This window comes from Meleagris gallopavo, chromosome 11 (assembly GCF_905368555.1).
Source record: "Meleagris gallopavo chromosome 11, MGAL_WU_HG_1.1, whole genome shotgun sequence".
In the NCBI taxonomy this organism is placed as follows: Eukaryota; Metazoa; Chordata; class Aves; order Galliformes; family Phasianidae; genus Meleagris; species Meleagris gallopavo.
The window spans coordinates 15,078,386-15,096,428 of record NC_139414.1 but is presented as its reverse complement, the minus strand read 5'-3'; the positions used below and the strand labels follow the sequence as shown (position 1 = coordinate 15,096,428).

General features: G+C 41.1%; 2 protein-coding genes across 2 annotated transcripts; one reads left to right on the top strand and one right to left on the bottom strand.

The window, feature by feature from the left end:
* Window positions 1-2: 2 nt before the first annotated feature.
* Window positions 3-6,576, bottom strand: LOC100541927 (cytochrome P450 2J2-like). The gene is made up of 9 exons (XM_019619089.2): window positions 6,242-6,576; window positions 5,333-5,495; window positions 5,052-5,201; window positions 3,351-3,511; window positions 3,012-3,185; window positions 2,640-2,781; window positions 1,922-2,109; window positions 1,455-1,596; window positions 3-1,236 (listed from the first exon to the last, which is right to left on the bottom strand). The coding sequence occupies exons 1-9, from the start codon at window positions 6,410-6,412 to the stop codon at window positions 1,058-1,060; spliced, it is 1,470 nt and encodes a 489-aa protein (XP_019474634.2). The 5' UTR covers window positions 6,413-6,576; the 3' UTR covers window positions 3-1,057.
* Window positions 6,577-6,681: 105 nt separating this feature from the next.
* LOC100541770 (cytochrome P450 2J2-like) lies at window positions 6,682-16,252 on the top strand. The gene is made up of 9 exons (XM_010716812.3): window positions 6,682-10,910; window positions 11,600-11,762; window positions 12,613-12,762; window positions 12,962-13,122; window positions 13,771-13,947; window positions 14,169-14,310; window positions 14,851-15,038; window positions 15,560-15,701; window positions 15,856-16,252. The coding sequence occupies exons 1-9, from the start codon at window positions 10,746-10,748 to the stop codon at window positions 16,032-16,034; spliced, it is 1,467 nt and encodes a 488-aa protein (XP_010715114.1). The 5' UTR covers window positions 6,682-10,745; the 3' UTR covers window positions 16,035-16,252.
* The last annotated feature ends 1,791 nt before the right edge of the window (window positions 16,253-18,043 follow it).

Here is an 18,043-nt window from a genome sequence, read left to right as displayed (position 1 = left end):
TCTGTGGGTGTCAAGTCTTTATTTGTTCTGCAGTTGCAAGCTTTACAGCATGTTAAAGCCCTGGGATTCACACCAAGTGGATGGTGGCAATTGGAAATGTTAGAGAGGAGAATGAAGCTTTCCTTTAGTTTTATGTCTGCGAAATAAGTAGCTTTCCACTTTTGCTTTTAATGACATCCTAGCATAACTTGTGTTTGTCCCTAATGAACTTGGAAAACTGAGCATTTAGGATGATCACAGTTGAATTTTAAGTGGTCCAAACTTCCCACATTTGTTGTGAAAGTATGGGACAACGAGAAGGCTGTAGGTAACAGATATCTGCTGTGCTCGCTTTGACAAATACTGGCATCTTCTTTTCTTGAAAGGCTGTTATTTGTCTTCAAAGAGCAAATTATTGGGTGTTGTAATGATGATATTAAGCGGAAGGAAGGTTCTTGATAACACCTGGATCTGAGAGCAGTGATGAAATAGAGAATCATTCCAAATGGAATGTGATTATAAGAGACCATATTCTGCCAACATTGATGCAGACGTGAAGCTGACACTGCTATATGAAGTGTTTTCAGGCAGTGGGAAAGGAAGAGGAGTCAAAACAGGGGCTGTGTGCCCTGGAACCTTCTGCAGGAGGAAGCAAGGAGACACCTGTGAACAGAGAGGAGTAACTGTTGAAGCAAATGGTGTTTTCAGGCATCCTTACTGTGTTGGAACAGTGGTGCCATTTCACACGTGGTACGTTAGTGAGTGCAGGTGCAGGAAGCTCTTGTTACAGATCACTTCTCTAAAATGCTACATCTGATTAATTGTTACTGTGTGTGTGTAAATGTGGTTTTGGTAACACTTTGAGTAATTGTATGTACCGACGGCGTGATTATATGAGCTTTGGTAAATGCAATTTTCTAGTTTCAGAAAGCTCATCTGCATGAGGTCAGCCTTCCTGAACAGAAACACTTCTGTTATAATTCTCTACACTGAGCTATGTGAATTTGAATATAGATAAGATAGTGATATTTGTTCTGCAGTCATTGATGGGTCCCTCTGCTTTGTGGTATGTTGCAGATTAATGTGGAACAGCACAGATTTCATATGGATGTGGCTGCAGTATTGCACCCAAAATGTACTCCGGGTTGATTTCCTTTACTCCTTCAGGGAGCTGAAATGTGAATGCCCGAAGCAGATTAGTGAAAAAGATGAACAGTTCAACTCGTGCCATCTGTTCCCCCAAACACACACGGTGCCCTGCAGGGAAAAGGGAAAGAAGTTAGAAGTGTGAAGCTAAATTCTATGAAAAACAAACAGAACAAGACAAAATTTGTGGGCTTTACAGTAAAATATGTGACTTTAGATCTTTGTGCCAGATAAATTTTTATCGAAACGTTTCTTAATGTTTTAGAATTTAGAATGTTGTTGTCCTGCAAGACAGAATGAAGAGAGATGCTGAAATGTTCGGGCATTACCTGCTGAGAAGGGTAGGAATGCCTCTTTGTGCACAAAGTTGCCATCCAAATCGAGGAAATGGTTTGGGTTGAACTTCCAAGGGGTTGCCCAGTGGTCACTGTCATACACCACAGAGTGCAGATTTGGCAGCACAAGTGTGCCCTGCAAGAAGAAACAGATGATATTTTCTATGTGTTGATTCTTTTCTGACTCTTTTCTCTAATAGATGCTGTGCTATCCTGTGTCTACAGCCAGGTGCTCGGCCTCAGCTTGCCCTTCTCCTGCATGCATCTAGGCATAATAAACCCTTCTATCTTTTTTGTCATAAGGTGTTACTTGTAGGCTCTATTTGGAGCACTCAGCTTTGTTTCATGTCTATGACGTGCTGCCGTGTATTCTCTGCGCCGAGCCAGGAATTGTAGGAGCTGATGTGCACAACATAGTAAATATTAACTATCCAAAGCTTGGAGACATACGTGCTCCATACCTTTTTAATGCGAAAGCCCAGCAAAGTCGTATTCCTCACGCACAGTCGAGGGACCCCCACAGAAGTGATGTTGCTGTACCGCAAAGTCTCATGAATCACAGCATTTGTATAGGGCAGCCTTTTGCGGTCTTCATAGCTGATGACATGGGAAGGTTCCACAACAGCCTCTATCTCCCTTTGAACTCTTTCTGCAGAGCAATGACAATGTTTTAACTTTTTTTTTCTTCTTTGTTTCCCAGCCCCAAGGTAGGGGGGAAAAAAGAGACTGTGCTACTTTGAAATGCCTTGGCGTGTGTTTTAGCATCTGTGTTGGTTTCAGTTGATTGAGAAAATGCACATTCCCAAAGCACAGGGTGATCTCTATGAGGGTAATGTGGTTCTGTGTTCTTAAAGTTTTCCTGTTCTAAAGGTTATAAAAGTTCTGGCTGCATACGTAGTGGTGACCTTAGCAAGGTATTCCTTGTTTTATCTCACTGGAAGGGGTGACAGAGCTTTCTATTAATTAAAATGATCTTAATGAGCTGGTGGAGAAAGCACGAGGTTTTTGCTTTGGTTGTTAAGCTTTCATTTTTAGATCTCAATTATTGAGATCTGCCTCTTTTATTCATTGTTAATGTTTATTTTGATCTGTTGCACACAATTAAGCGAGTGCTTACATTGTAATGGTGTTCATTAGATGTAATGTTGAGCGCAGTTCTCTGCAAAGGCTTTTACTCACCTTGTATTTCTGGGTATTGTACCATATAGAGCAGTGCCCAGAGGAGAGTGGTGCTTGTTGTTTCGGTCCCTCCTAGCAAGAGATCAACCACGGTCTGAACCATGTTGTCTTTATTAAACGTGGAGGTGGGGTCATCTTTGGTCTGTAGGATACATTCACACGAAGGCTATGAAGTGGATTGTTTCATACGTACAATTGCTCAGGTGGCAATGGGCATAACTTTGTGATAATGCTGAGCCATCCATCAATGCAAAACTCTTGAGTGCCAAACAAAGTGTGCGTATTAAAATTCTATTATTGTCACTTGAAGAGCAAGTATTTGTAGTGGACACTGAGGCCAAGGAGGGGCTGTGGTGATAGATAGATACTTACTTTTGCTATTTGGGTTAGGTAGAAGTCAATGAGATCCCGTGGATCACCTGCCTTCTCTCTCTCATGCATCTGGACCTCATTCATAACTAAGTTGTGCATGAAGTCATTGTATGCGAACACTTTCTGATGCGGTCCTGGGAAGCGGTGCATAAGCCATGGGAAAGCATCATACATCTGTGATTGTAAGTGAATAAGAAGAAATATGAGCATTTTTCAATGGAGAGTCCAATTCCTATTTCCTGATGACTGTAAAAGCACTGCAGGAGTCGTTTCAGTTACGATGAGAGGCAATACACAAGTTGGAACGTGGGAAATTCTGATTAAATGCACAGTTCTTACCCTGCCCCAGATAGTAGCTTGAAAGTAGATCACAAAATAAACAGCTTTGATAAGCTTGCTGAAAGATTCATCCTCGCTGGAGAAGCGATGGCCAAAAACAACAGCACAGATTATATTGGCAATGGCTTGGACGATGGAAGTGCGGGGGTCGAAAGGCTTGCCTGCAGGTACAGGAGCTACTGGTGAGTATTTCCGAACAGGTGGTAGTGAGAAAAATTAAGGAAGAGGAACATTTCTTTTAAAAGCAAAAATAATAGTAGTTCAAAGTGTGTGAAACTTAGTCTAAAAGGAGTCTGATCTTCTGCACGTGAACTCTAGTGTAATGCAAATCTCTGTAATTGCAGGGAATCTTTATTTTCAATCTGCTTTTAGTTCTTGTAAAATCAGGTAATTTTTGTCTTTGAGAAGATGGAATGCTAGGTCTCTCTTCCCCCACCTCTCTGAGTTGTGATACGGGTGATCTGGATGGATTACATGCCTTCAGATCTGCAGGCAAATATTTAAACTCAGGTTGGGGGAGAGGGGAAGGTAACAAAACAGAAGGGAAAGATTTTGAAGTCTTAATTTCTTTGTCACGTTGAAATGTCTTCTCTCTGTTTTGTTTTCAAGTGCAGCATAACATTCATCTATGTATATTAAATGTATATACATTTTTTTCTCCACAGACTGAAGGCAAAACTTTCATAATTCTTATCATAGAATCTTGAAGGTTGGAAAAGACCACTAATCATCTAGGCCAACCATCCACCCATCACCACCATGCCCACCAACCCACGTTCCTTATTTTACAGGGTGGAACACAGCTCTTGTTAAAAAGGATTGAAGTAAACAGAAAGGTGAAATCTAGAAAAATAATCAAGAACACGTGCTGAAGGTGAGGACAGCCTTCAAACTGACCAGAGGAAAACGGTCCTCTATGCATTTCTGACTTCAGTCCAACACTCGTTGTGTTTCTTCGAAACAGTAAATGCAATGAGTGGGTTTAATATGGGGAAGAATTGCATGGAAGTAAAAATTTGGGTTGTATCAAGGCCTCATACCAGCTGGTGTGCTCCTATCTTTTGTATCCAGTGACCTTAGAAATGTTGCTCTCAGAAGTCAGTATGGCCATTTTGCTGTATCTAAGGCTAAATGAGTTGGTGGCAGGCCTTGGGAAACCTCTCTGTGCTTTCATGTCACTATGAAATATGATGTGGGTGAGGGATTTGGCTGTTCAGAATATTTATATTTGGGTACTTTGTTTTGGCATATTCTTAAAATTTTACTAGTTTCTATTTCATTCAAACCCTACAGAGGAATTTTGTTGGACAACAGAATGATGTGCTCTTTGTGCTGGGCTTTTTTCTCTGCCAAATTGTAGACGTTTGCTGTCCAGCAGATCACAAAATCTGTTCTTTATGGAAGAAAACATACAGGTTTTCTATCCTCCTTGAATGTAAAAATTGTTACTAGCTGTCCCTGAGACGATGTTGATAATAAACATTTTCTACTATCCTTACTAAAAAAAAAAAAAAAAGCTTCATATTGCCAGCTATTCAGACAAAACATTTTTTTCAAGAATGCAATTAAAAAGCCAGTAGAAGTCCCACTAACAGGAAAAATATGTTTATAGCTTGTAAAAAATGTGTTGTGAAACTTCAGTTACCCTAATCCACTGTATTTCAGAAAGCGCTCCAAGTCTTATTTTTCTATTGAATTTACCTTTTGTGTTTGCAAAGATACCCAGAAGATGAGAGGCCTCTGTTTGAATTTGATGCTCCAAGTTGTTCTTCCCAAATCCTAGGCTCCGTATGATGGTCATCCCAAAGCGCCGCTGTTGCTTCCAGGTGTGCCCACTTGTCAGAAAAATGCCTGAAGAACACAGAAACATTTATTTTGGTGCTGGGCAGGGAAATCCTTTTGCTGCAGGAGGCAAAATTGGGTTTGGATTGGTTTATATTGCACTAGCAAAAAAGGATAAGCGTATTTCGGTATTGTAACACCTTTTTCGCCCATCATGTCCCTGTAGAATGGCGTGAGAGGTCTTCCAGAAGTCTCCTCTGAATGGGTGACGATGCCATCTTTTACTGCTTTGTACCCATTCAGTACAACCATGGGTGTCTGTCCCATCCACACTGTGTAGATGTTGCCATAGATGTTGGTTAACTGAAGAGTTAATAACAGTGCATCAGTGAATAGGAAACAGAATGCATTCGCATAAGTATTCATTTTAAGAATCAAAGAACAAATGAATGCATGCAAAATGCCAAAGATTTTCTGTTTTCTTTCACAAATTAAAATTGACAACGATCCTTTTTTCCTCCAACTTCCAAAAAAAGAAAAGAAATGCTTTTGTGTTCCATCCTGTTACTTTCCCACTATTGTTCATATTTGCTTCTATTGTCTTTCCTCATATAATGTTTTTATTTTTCCTTAATCTGATGCAAATCTTGAGTTTTAATTGGCTTATTAAGAACTTGTGCTGTGAGCAGAAGAAGAATTCATTTTTCCCCACTTCATTTTAGTAATAAAATGTACCTTGCTGACTTTTGGTTACACAAATATGAAAAGAAGGGTCCGTTTAGAGTGTATGTTTGATCTGCTAACGGAGATTGGACCATCATGGCCTGGAGGTGTTCCAGTGACATTAGGGTCAGCCAAAGAAAATTCAGCTAAAGATGGTTTACAAGGTGAGAGTTATCAGTGCAAAGACAGAGAACAAATCCGGTAATGAAACATGATGCTTATTGATATTTAAATTTAAGTTAAAATAGATTCAGACAGATTTTCAGCCACAGATCACAGAATCACCGAGGTTGGAAAAGATCTCCAAGATCATTCAGTCCAACTGCCCACCTCCCACCAGTATTTCCCCACTAAACCATAACGAGAGATAAGACATAACTAAATACCTTAGCGAGAGTTTCTCGGCGAAGTTTGAAGTCCAGCAGCCACAAGTTCCCAATGATGGGGAGAGGAACTGGTCCTGGAGGGAGCTGGCTACGCATCCACTGCAGCTTCAGGAACTGCAAGATCAGGAGGGAGGCTACCAGGGCTACAAACAGCTCAACAATCCCCAACATTATGGAAATCTCTGCTGCTCACTGCTCTTATGTACGGCTTCCTCTGCAAATATGGTGCTGTGCAGATGAATGAGTGCTTCTGCTGAAGTCCAGCTCTCTCTGGGAACCTATGCCTCCTTTGACCATCTGTCTGTCTGTCCCTCCCTCTCGATCTACAGTTTGCCTAAGCTGAAGTCCTCAGAAAACTTGGAAATATGTGATCCCTCGCAGCTAGCCAAGCCACACCTACTCTCTTTTATGATCTGTAATTGTGATCTGACATGATTTCTTGACGCAACTAGAATTTTCTTTCTTTTTTGTGTGTGTTGATTTTGGGTTTTGCAGTCATTGTCAAGCAGCTATCCAAGAATACCGAATGTCTTGCATAACAGTAACACCTCCTGAAGTTTCTTGTAGTTAAATGCTGATGTGTTACTTACTACCTTTCTGGAACACCAGAAATTTTTATGCGATTTCTTTTACAGAAGTGGAAATGTGTGCACAATAGGATACAGTCTCCAAGCAGAAAAACAATTGAATTCAAGCAACAGAAGGCTAAACTGAGGTCTTAACTATCTTTCTTTCCTTAGTTGCTATTCATTGACTTTCTCTGAAGTAGATTGCCTTAAAAGTGTCTGGAATCTCCACAACAAAAAAGCATCTCCCATCTTATCTATTTCTCTTGGGATGGTGTTGTAGTAAGTGTTATAATACCAGGGCTTAGATGTTGAGTTGTGAGTTGCAAAGGTGTATTTAGTGTGTGTTAGAAAGCAGTGTGAGGCTCTGGCTGTGCAGGTATTGCTTGGCACAGCAGTGTATGCAGGGCCTGCGTGGAGAGGTGCTGCTCACACAGAATGGAGTCATTGAGCAATGAAAATGGATTGCCCCCAGAATGACCTCTTTCCAAAGTCCTCCCTGTGAAGTCCTGCTGTACCTGCTCAGTCCCACCATTGTGTTATTGGTTTCTTGGTCCTCTGATGCACACTGATTTATTTAATGGAATGGAAGAGATGCTGAATGCCTTAGGTTCAGCCACAGTACATCTGGTACTGCTCGCAGTAAGGCATCGCTAAGAAGCAATCCCTGTTGTGCAGCCAGTCTTAGTTTTGGCATTTCCTAGTGTTTAAGTATTTGCTTCAGCATTTTTGATGTATTTAGTAGCCTAAATATTGTACTTGGAATGCTAATAGTCACGGTCAGAACAGAACATTTCAGATAAGAGAGAGCTGAAGTAGGTATTAACATTCTGTTTCTTCCTGAGAAGAACTCTGAGTTCTACCATGGTAGCTGAGAAATGCTCAGCTGTTGCACATTTAGCTTTTGGGACTGGGAAGAACATAAATACGCTTAATGCTGTTCTCATTCAGAAAGGAACAAGGGCTGAAATACTGAAGGGTTTTGGATTGCTTGGGATTGAGAAAGGTGGAATCTGTTTTTCAACAGCGTGACAACACCCAGAGCAACCAGCAGGTGGATGGAATTTTATGCAGGGGTATTAAATGTGGAGGTTGGTGGCCCTGCATGTGACAGGGGGGTTGGAGATTCATGATCCTTGAGGTCCCTTCCAACCCTGGCCATTCTGTGATTCTGTGAGCTCATCTAGGAGTGACTGAAAGGAAAAGCCCAATGACGTGCTATTCATTTGTTTTTATTTTTATCTTAGGACATGCTTTGTGCTTAATGTTTTTTCTCTCACCTTTCTTTTGTCTGTTACTGGGTGCAGTGTGTGGTCAGCAATAGCTGCAGAAATTCTGAAGAAGCTGCAGAAATTCTGAAGAAGCTGCAGCGTAGAAACCTACTGAATGACAAGCCTCAATGTGGACAAAAAAAATACAGAAAGATTACAATTATTTGGAACAGTTGTCTTGCAAAGATCCTATTCAAACCTTATAAAAATGAAACAAATTGAATATCTTAATTTCTTTTTCATCCTTCTGTGTGACTACTTACATTGCAGCCTACCCTGACTGCATCACCTCTGTGCAGAGTACTTTTTACATCAGCTCTGCCAGCAGAATATACACAGTTGAAATGCACAAAGCAATTCCCTGTTACCCAACACAGCAGCAAACAATGGTCAACCTGCTACTTAATGCTTACTGCTGTTCTTGAGACACCACATGAGTGTTTGCTTAGCAGACGGCTATCGGATGGGGACATGTCACCATGACACTTCTTGGATCCAGCTGATTTCCATTGTTGTCTCCCAGTTCTCAGCTTTTTTTTTTGTTGTTCTTTTCCCATCAGTTTCTCTTATTTGGGCAAATAACCTGAAAAATTCACCTGCTGCTTGCTAAGGTAGGGGATGATGTAACTGTGCGTTATTCTTCCTTGTATGGTGAAGATGGAGTGGGAGTAAGCAGATGAGGATCTGGGTTTTGTAGCAGATCACAATCTGAAACACGAATCAGTATTTCAGAGTCATTAGAAAATGCTCATCTTTCTTAAAGAAGGAAGTTTTGCTTTAAAACTTTTTTAATCCTGAAAATTAATTTTCATTACACTGGTTGCTTGTCTCATTTCTTGATTGACCTAAGGACTGACACTGGCAATGAACTGAGAAGAAGTAATCCAGTTGTCCCATTCCTCTCTCTTTGGGTCTGTAGGAAGGAGTGACCATGAATCCTTCAGTTACAACAAACAACCAAATAAAAGCCCTTAACCAACTCACCCATGTCACAGTGACATGAGTGGGCAGGGTGGGGATGGGTTGATGGTTGGACATGATGATCTTAGTGGTCCTTTCCAACCTGAATGATCCTATGTTTTCTGTCTATCTCTGGACAGAAGCATGGGGAAGTAATTAACCACCGTATGAAAGCATGGGTGTAGGAAATGCTTATGAAATTTCCATGAACTGAGGTATGGGGCTGAAGTATGCAAAGCCATAGCTGTGTTTACAGAAGGGGAAACATGAACAGAACAAGAAGCTATTTGATAGAAAGCTGGGAGTGATTTCAGACCAGATGTGTGTATTAAAAATTTTCCAGATGTGGCCATGACCACTGTAAGATACAGTTGTGTTCTACATAACCAGGCCTACACAACATCTGAACAGGTTTTTAACAAAACGTATGTTTTTGTGATATACTAAGTCGATCTCTTTTTATTTTTTATTTTTTTCCCAGAGGCAGTGTGGGCTTGTGAAGCATCAGTGGCATTCTGACAAGTCAGACTCTGTTCCTGTTTCTTTTCTAACTCCTACCTTTCACGATCAGAAGCATCTGGCGTATAAACTTCAGAGAGATCAAGAGATCTTGAAAGTTCTATGTTTGTGTTGTGAGACTATTCATTTGTCAATGAGTAATGCCACTGTAAACACTGGAGTTGTAGGATAGGTGAGAAATCTGATGCAAATCAGAATGAACAGACACAGATGGAAGTTATTCTCTGAAAGAGTGGTGATGCACTGACACAGGATGCCCAAGGAGGTGGTCCATGGAGGCGTTCAAGAGACGTTTAGGTGTTGTACTAAGGGACATAGTGGGGAAACAGTAGTAGTACATGGACGGTTGGACTGAGTGATCTGAGAGGTCTTTTCCAACCTTGGTGATTCTGTGATAGAGTACATTTTTTAAGCAGGATTAGAATCATAGAATCATTAGGGTTGGAAAAGACATCTGAGATCATCTAGTCCAACCATAAACCCAGTCCCAGCGCACTCACTCATGATACAGATTTATTCTGGGAAACAGTATGTTTTCACCTGTCTCCTGTTCAGAAGGACTTGAGGAGGGCTGTGGAAGATAAGATTATTTTTCTGAAAGTCGTGTGTTTGGAAGATGTGCACGTGGATGTTGCAGAGGCTTTGTACTGAGAAAGGATGAAACTGAGCATAGATATTTTCAGAACTAGTTCTGACAATTGACAGTGGGGAAATCTATAAGCTATCAACAACTAAATGTCTTTTTTTTTCTTTAAAAAACATGCACAAGTATGGAAAAACAAACAAAAGCAACAAACCACACACAGGCAGGTGAACCAAAATCTCCAGTTTAGTATCCCAGCTCTCGGCTTGCACATAGCCAGTGCTGTGAGTGACACTTCCAACCAAACCAATTGCTCAATGGGACGTTTCTGAATATCAGATGTGAGTCAGAATGAAGTGCCCGCCTTCTGGCCTTGGTTGGATCTCAATGTGATGGCAGCTATTAACATATTGCAGCATAGCAGTGTATTAAGATGCTCAGAGGTGGAAACGCTCTTCATTTTGTTGGCTAGAGAAATGCGGTAGGGAAGAAAGCTTGGATGTGACACTCTGGATCCTTTTTGGGAAGAGTTAAGTAGAACAACAGAGTCAGTTTAACAGATTAATAACAGCTTTCTTGGTGACAGACTAGTTTGGAGGTGTGAAATGGTGACTGTGATGCTATTATCCCTAGTTTTGTTTCTGCTGGGTTTGCAGTTCCTGAGACTGCAATGGAGAAGTCGCCGGTTTCCTCCTGGCCCGATCCCATTTCCCATCATTGGAAGCATGTGGTGGATAAATTTTAGAGCTGACCACGGGAGCCTGAAAAAGGTATGTGTTTGTGGATGGGAGTGAAGGAGCAAAAGCTGTAACCAATGATGATGGTTGTCGATAGACTGGTATGTTGGTGAGGAGAACTTCAATTGGAGGAAAGATGGGTCATGGAAGTTAAATGTAGTGCCTAAAAGAGTCAAATAAAATCTACAGCCTCCTGTGATATAAATGAATGTTGGATACTGATGTCTTCGGGTTAAAGACAAATGGAGGATTTCAGTATTTTTGAACCTGTTTTTCCAATGTTCTGTATGTAAATGTGTAATTTCAAGAAGTTCTTGTTTTTTTGGCTGAGGAAATGAAGTGAGGAGTTGAAAAATGTAACTGAAATTGGGCAGCTGAACTTTCATATGAAACCTAATGTGAGCTGTAAATGCCCAGCCAGGAGCATTTCCATAGTCATTATTATCCCAAAGACAACCCACGTTATGTGTTAAAAAGAGCAAGAGCAGCTGTTCTTTTGACCATCCACATTACTGTGAGTAGTGGGATCCCAGAGCAATGCCACAGCTTTACTGTCATAAATGCTCTATCACAGAACAAAACCATTTTCCCCTCTTCATTTCCTGAACCCGAAGGTAATGTCATGTTGGAAGAGAAGACCCCATTGTGTGTGCATTTTGATTGATGTTTCTCTAATAGTTTTTTGGTTTGTTCGTTTTTGTTTTGCATCGACTAATGTGCAGCTAGCAAAAACCTATGGGAACATCTGCACCCTGTGGCTGGGCCACAAACCTGTGGTGGTGCTGTATGGCTTCAAAGCAGTGAAAGATGGTCTCACCACCAACTCAGCGGACGTTTCTGGGCGGCTACAGACCCACTTGTTCAACAGATTTTCTTCTGGAAAAGGTGAGATGCATATATCTGCTGAAGGACTTTGTCTGCTGACAAGCTCTTCGTTCCCTGTTCGCCCATTCCATTTGTTCATGAGAAACAAAACAAAGCAATTCTGCAGCATTCCTCAGTTGTCTCCTAAGTCCCACTATCATATGTGCGTTCCAGAATCTTACCAAAGCAGCAGTGCTTGTACTTGCTAATCTAATTTATCCATTATTGGTGTCTAAATTTGTGCCTTGCTTTGAAATAATCCATCTGGTGCCTTTCAATCCTTCATCTGGAGCTTGAGGAGCAGAGGCTGAAGTAATTCTTGAAGCTCTCAGTTGCTTGTTTACACAATGGCTGCTATGGAGAAAGCATGCACTGAGCTATTGAACAAGAAGTGGCCTTGGGGATGTCCCAAGGCACTGGCGTTTTGGATGTATTAGTGAGACTGTAGGTGCAATGTGTCATGTTTAGAAGTTCTTACTGTGCTATTGTTTACATCGGGCACTGATGAATTTTGGTGGATGGAGGATAGAGTTCTGTATTTGAAACAGGAGTGGTTAGACTGGTTTCCACCAGCCTTGTATCCATCAAAGCAGAGGAGAACGAGAACAGGAAACCTGCAGCCCTTTCCAATGGGCTCCTCAGAAAGGTCTCTAGGCCTCGAGCAGCTCAGTGCAAGAGACCATCTATTCCCAGGTAGTAGAAAACTGGACGTGCTGTCGGCTGAGGAAAGCTCTCTGCACTCCTGCAGTGGTGACACAACATCTGTAGGGAGACAATACCCACTGGGGATGTTGGCAAACATAGCTTGCAAGCGAGTATCAACATTACATGAATATTAACATGGCATCCAATTGATTCTTGATGGCTGAAGGAATCCTGGTTTCAAATGGTCTCATCTGGAAAGATCAGAGACGTTTTGGAATTGCGACTCTCCGGAAACTGGGAATGGGGAATAAAGGAATGGAACGTGGGATACAAACCGAGGCCCGGCACTTGGTGGAGTTCTTCAGGAGCAAAGATGGTACGGCTCTGAGGTGGCTGGGAGCGCGGTCGTGGTTTTGACACAGCGTGTAGTTTGTGTAACACAGAGGGGAAAGATTGTTTTTGCTCCAGAAATAAATAGCACAGGGGATATCTGTGACAAAACATCATCGTGATCTTGCTTTCAAAATAGCAAAGAAGATGGTGTTTTTGTGACCAATGCTTATCTCTGTTTGCAGGAAGAGCTGTCGACCCTTCCTTCCCCATTGTTCATGCGGTCTCCAATGTGATCTGTGCTGTGGTGTTCGGGCATCGTTTCTCCCTACAGGATGAAACTTTCCGCCAGCTGATGGAAGCATACAATGAGATTGTGGCTTTTGGGAACAGCTACGTTTACTATGTGAGAAAATGGCTCACTTAACATGCAAATTATTTAATTATTGAAGATGATATTTATTGCGCTATTGGATAATAGTAATTGACAATTTTCATGCCATAACAATTATAGCATTATGTATTGTCATAGTTATTGTGGTATTTAGTACACGTTAAATGCTGATTTTACAAAAAATACTGACCCTGAATATGAACTGGATTTGAAGTGCTTTGGATGTGACATTGTTCAACCATTACATTAATAATTTTTATTAGAATTTCCCAGGAAAGGAAAGTGCTTGGGACGTTGAAATTTCGGAATTCCATTTCTGAATTCCATTTCTGAAATGGAAACACTACTATTATTAAGTTAAAAGTGATATTCATTGTACTGGAGTAAAAGAGATTGTTTTTTTCCTATATATCAAGGTAATATATATTAATATTAATTGTACCACTGTTAATGCATGCAAAACAGACCTATCTGCAAATCTGGATTCTTTTGTTGATGAATTAACAGGGCAGATACTAATTGAGTTATGCAGCAAAGGTAGGAATCCAAGGTTGAAACTGACTCAGTAACTCATCACCAAAAATGTCTGCACTGTATTTCTGTATGGCCTTGCTTGTGTTGTATAACTTACAGCAGCTGTGTTGAATGCTTGCTCCACAGATATTTGAAGTTCTCCCACGGCCTTTAGGGCACCTCCCAGGACCTATACGAAAAATAGAATCTTGCTGTAATTTTATTCATTCTTTCATAAGGCAGGAGATCAAAAGTCATAGGGAGAGACACACAGTGGATGAACCAAAAGATTTCATTGACTTTTACCTGGATCAGATGGAGAAAGTGAGTAATTTGTGCTGGAGTTGACACAGATGCTAGCCCTATCAAATTCAAATATGAACCTTGAATAGCCAATAACCTGTTTCAGAAGTATAAAATAGTACATTTGTTTATTTTTATACTCTGGGATCCTGAGGGCCGGGTGGGCAACGGGTGATTTTAAAGCTGCAGATATATAGATGGATTCTGTGCTCTTATTTCACCTTTCTCATTGATACCTGTAGACTAAAAATGTCCCAAATTCTACCTATGATGAAGAAAACATGTTGCAGTCTGTTTTTGATCTCTTCCTGGGTGGCTCAGAGACCACCGCTACCACTCTACGTTGGGCACTGCTCTACATGGTGGCTTATCCGGACATCCAAGGTGAGTCAGAGACACGGACATGAGGATGTTTAGATGTTGTACTGAGGGACATGGTTTAGTGGGAAATATTGGTGAGAGGTGGAGGGTTGGATGGATGATCTTGGAGGCCTTTTCCAACCTCGGTGATTCTATGATTCTGTCTTTCAAGTAGATCAATTGTCTGTTCCACATATTTATTTTATTTATTTTCTTTAAGATCACCTTTTCAAGCTAGAGTAAAACCAGTAGCTTGAGTTTAACCTATTGCTCAGAAATTCTAGTTTAATTAATTTGCTCCCCTTCCTTTAACTGTGAAGATCAATAAATCCATTGAGCTTGATGATCTAACCACAGAACTTTTTGGAATTTGGGAAATATCAGATTCTAGTTGAGTAGTACCTAAATAGTTGTATTTACATTTTAGGATATAAGAAGTATAATTTATTTACATATTTTATTTTTTTCTGTTACTACTAGTAATCTGAAACTGAAAAGACAGCCATTTCATATTGTTATTCTACACATAAAGTTCTTTTTTTTTTTTTTTTTTTTCCTCCCTAGAGAAAGTCCAAAAGGAGCTGGATGCTGTTCTGGATTCTTCCCACCAAATCGACTATGAGGATCGGAAGAAACTGCCTTACACAAATGCTGTGATTCATGAGATCATTCGCTTCAGCAGCATTATTTTAATCACCATTCCTAGACAAGCAGTGAAGGATACAACTGTGTTGGGCTATCAGGTTCCAAAGGTATCCCGTCAGTTCCAGTGTGATCTTTGGCCACATCTTCCTGCACAGCACTGCTCTGTGCTCTCCCTTTGCCTTGACAGTTAAAAGTTAAAATGCACTATTCCATTTGCAGGGTGCAACTGTTTTTCATTTGTAAATCTATCAAAGCTCGTCAGAATTGGGAAAATCATTTTATGAGGTTTAGGATAAGAAGGTGAATAACCTCATACCCTTCATTCTGTTGCATTTGCTAACAGAATTGAAAAGGAGGGATGAAGGGAATAAAGCAGGAAAATGTCTGAAGCTGAGATATGGAGGTTTCTTTTTTTTTTGAAGAAACAAACACACAAAAACACTATAAAAACCTCAACAAAATAGGACAGTTTGTGATTAAGCATTTTTTCCCAATAAAAAAACTTGTTCTATTCTAACCATGTGCCCAGCAGTGCCACAGATTCTATGTGGAATTCATTTGTGTCCTTTTGTTCTTGATGTTTGAGAAATACAGAGGCAGAACTGAGTCAATAGCACTTTCCTTGCAGGGTACCATCATCATGGCGAACATAGACTCAACTCTTTTTGACCCTGAGTATTGGGAGACCCCTCACCAGTTCAACCCTGGTCATTTCTTGGACAAGGATGGGAATTTTGTGATCCGAGAGGCGTTCCTAGCCTTCTCAGCAGGTAGGTGTGCTAATAACTAACCGAGTTAGACTCTGAGTGTGAAGCAGTAATATTTTCCTTGTGGAAAAAAAGCAAAACAAAGGGAGCGTAATGGCAGAAAGTGTAAGGCTCCAGCCTGGTCCGGGGACTGACTGCATTTCCCCTTCCCCTGCAGGTCATCGCGTGTGTCTGGGAGAGGTGATGGCCAAGATGGAGCTTTTCATCATCTTCTGCAGCCTGCTGCAGACATTCAAGTTCACCCCACCAGAAGGAGATAAGGAAATCAATCTGAGCTTTGTCTTTGGGAGCACAATGAAACCTCACCCGTATAAGCTCTGCGCCGTTCTTCGCTAGATTGCAGCGTATGGTAGATTTGGAGAAGAGGCACTCCCAAGAGTTTGCAAGTGTACTGATCTTTTCTGTACCTTTTATATTCCCCATTGCTAGATCAAGTTCAGTGTGAATCTGAACTGTTGTGTCACGTTTTTAAGAAGCTGGACCTGAAAAATATTCTGGTTTTCCTTTTCTTAGCATACGGAAAATCTATGTACATTTTTTCTTATATATTAGAAATGAAATAAACACAGAAAATTATTAGAGTGTCTGGTCTTACTTCAAGGCTCATTAGGAATCCTAATGGGGGAAAACAAACATTAAAGCTAGGTCCTGAGGGATGCTTCCCATCATTCCCATGCATTTCTATGCATTCATGCATATTTTCAAACTAAAAGAGAGGAGATTTAGGCTGGATAGAAGAAAAAAAAATGACAGGGTGATGAGGCACTGGCACAGGTTGCCCAGAGAGGTGGTGGATGCCTCATTCCTGGGACCACCCGAGGTCAGGCTGGATGGGGCTCTGAGCACCTGATGGAGCTGTGGGTGTCCCTGTTCAGTGCAGGGGGTTGGACCAGATGACATGTAAGGGTCTCTTCCAACTCAAACGGTCCTCTGATTCTCAACTCTAGAGCGGGATATAGAAATGCACTTCCCAAAGGTGGTGGTTCTGAGCCCCTAGGGTGGTTTCATGGAGGAAAAGAGTTGTTCAGGAATCCCTGAATGAGCTGTGCACCAGCTGGTGTGTCTACACAGGGCAGGAAATATTTCTCAAGAGGCAAACTTCTTTTCATGAGCACAGAGGCTCGGAGCAGACCTCAGCACAGCACACAGCTTTCCAGTAGCTGAGCTAATGGCTATAAACAAGAAGAGGGGAGATTTAGGTTGGATGTTCAGAAGAAATCGTTTACTCAGAGAGTGGTGAGGCTCTGCACAGGCTGCCCAGAGAAGCTGTGGAGGTGTTCAAGGTCAGTTCAGGCAGCTTGATGCGGTGGGCAGCAACCAGCCTGCAGCAAAGGCTTGGAACTGAATGACCCAACTATTCTATGAAGAGGAGGAAGTAAAAACTCTAGTGGGCAAAAGGAAATGTGCTAGATAAAGCAGTAAGCTTGCTGGCGCTGGAGGAGTCTTACACTTAGAAGTAATTTGTGTAATTTAACTTTGTGTTTTTAAATAGATCCTGAACCTGTGGTGATTGCTGTTTTGCAGTCGTAGTGGGACAAACTTCAGTAAGGAATATTTTGTGCTCGCATGTTTGTCAGCTGCTGCATGTGATTTATTAGGCAGTTTGTTCCTAATTTCCATCCCAAGCACTATGGGGGTTTCGTATCATTGCTAAAATATCCTGTATTTTTTTCCACTGATATCCAGACTTCTGGTTCCCAATTGCGGCTATAACATCTGTCATTCTTATTGCAGAAGCAGGTCAGCACTGCAGTTTGATTCCGTTGTGAGAGCTCGTAACAAATCTTTCGCTGCTTCTGTCCTGTTCAGGATCTTCCTCAGCTGTGTGCTCTTCTAGAGCCTTTCTGCCAACATGATGGTACCACATCCCCCAAGCTCATAAACAAATGGATCTCAGTCAGCAAGATTCTGTCTACAGAAGTGATTGCAACAATGCAGCAAGGTCAGCATGGAAGCAAAAGTCTTTTACAGCCTAAACCAACAGAACGAAGGCAAAAATTTTAAGTGTGTGCTTGACTTGTGCAAATCAATGTCCAAACAATTGTGGCAAGCCCAAGCACATGGGAACAGTCTTAACTTTATGCAAGTACATTGTGGCAAGTAGCGAATGGCTTTCATAAACATTTAATCTCAGTGTTTCAAAAAGGCTTACAGGTAGCTTTGAGCTGGTCAGCAAACAAATTTATTTTTTTATGTACTCTCTACCCTCCCACCCTGGTATCTTCAGTAACGCCATAATCTTTTAATAATGATTAGTTTGGCATTTTTATTTTGCTTGTATTCTTACTATATTATTATGATATTTCTCAATTTACCGATTTGAATTTCTTAATTTCATCTGTTTA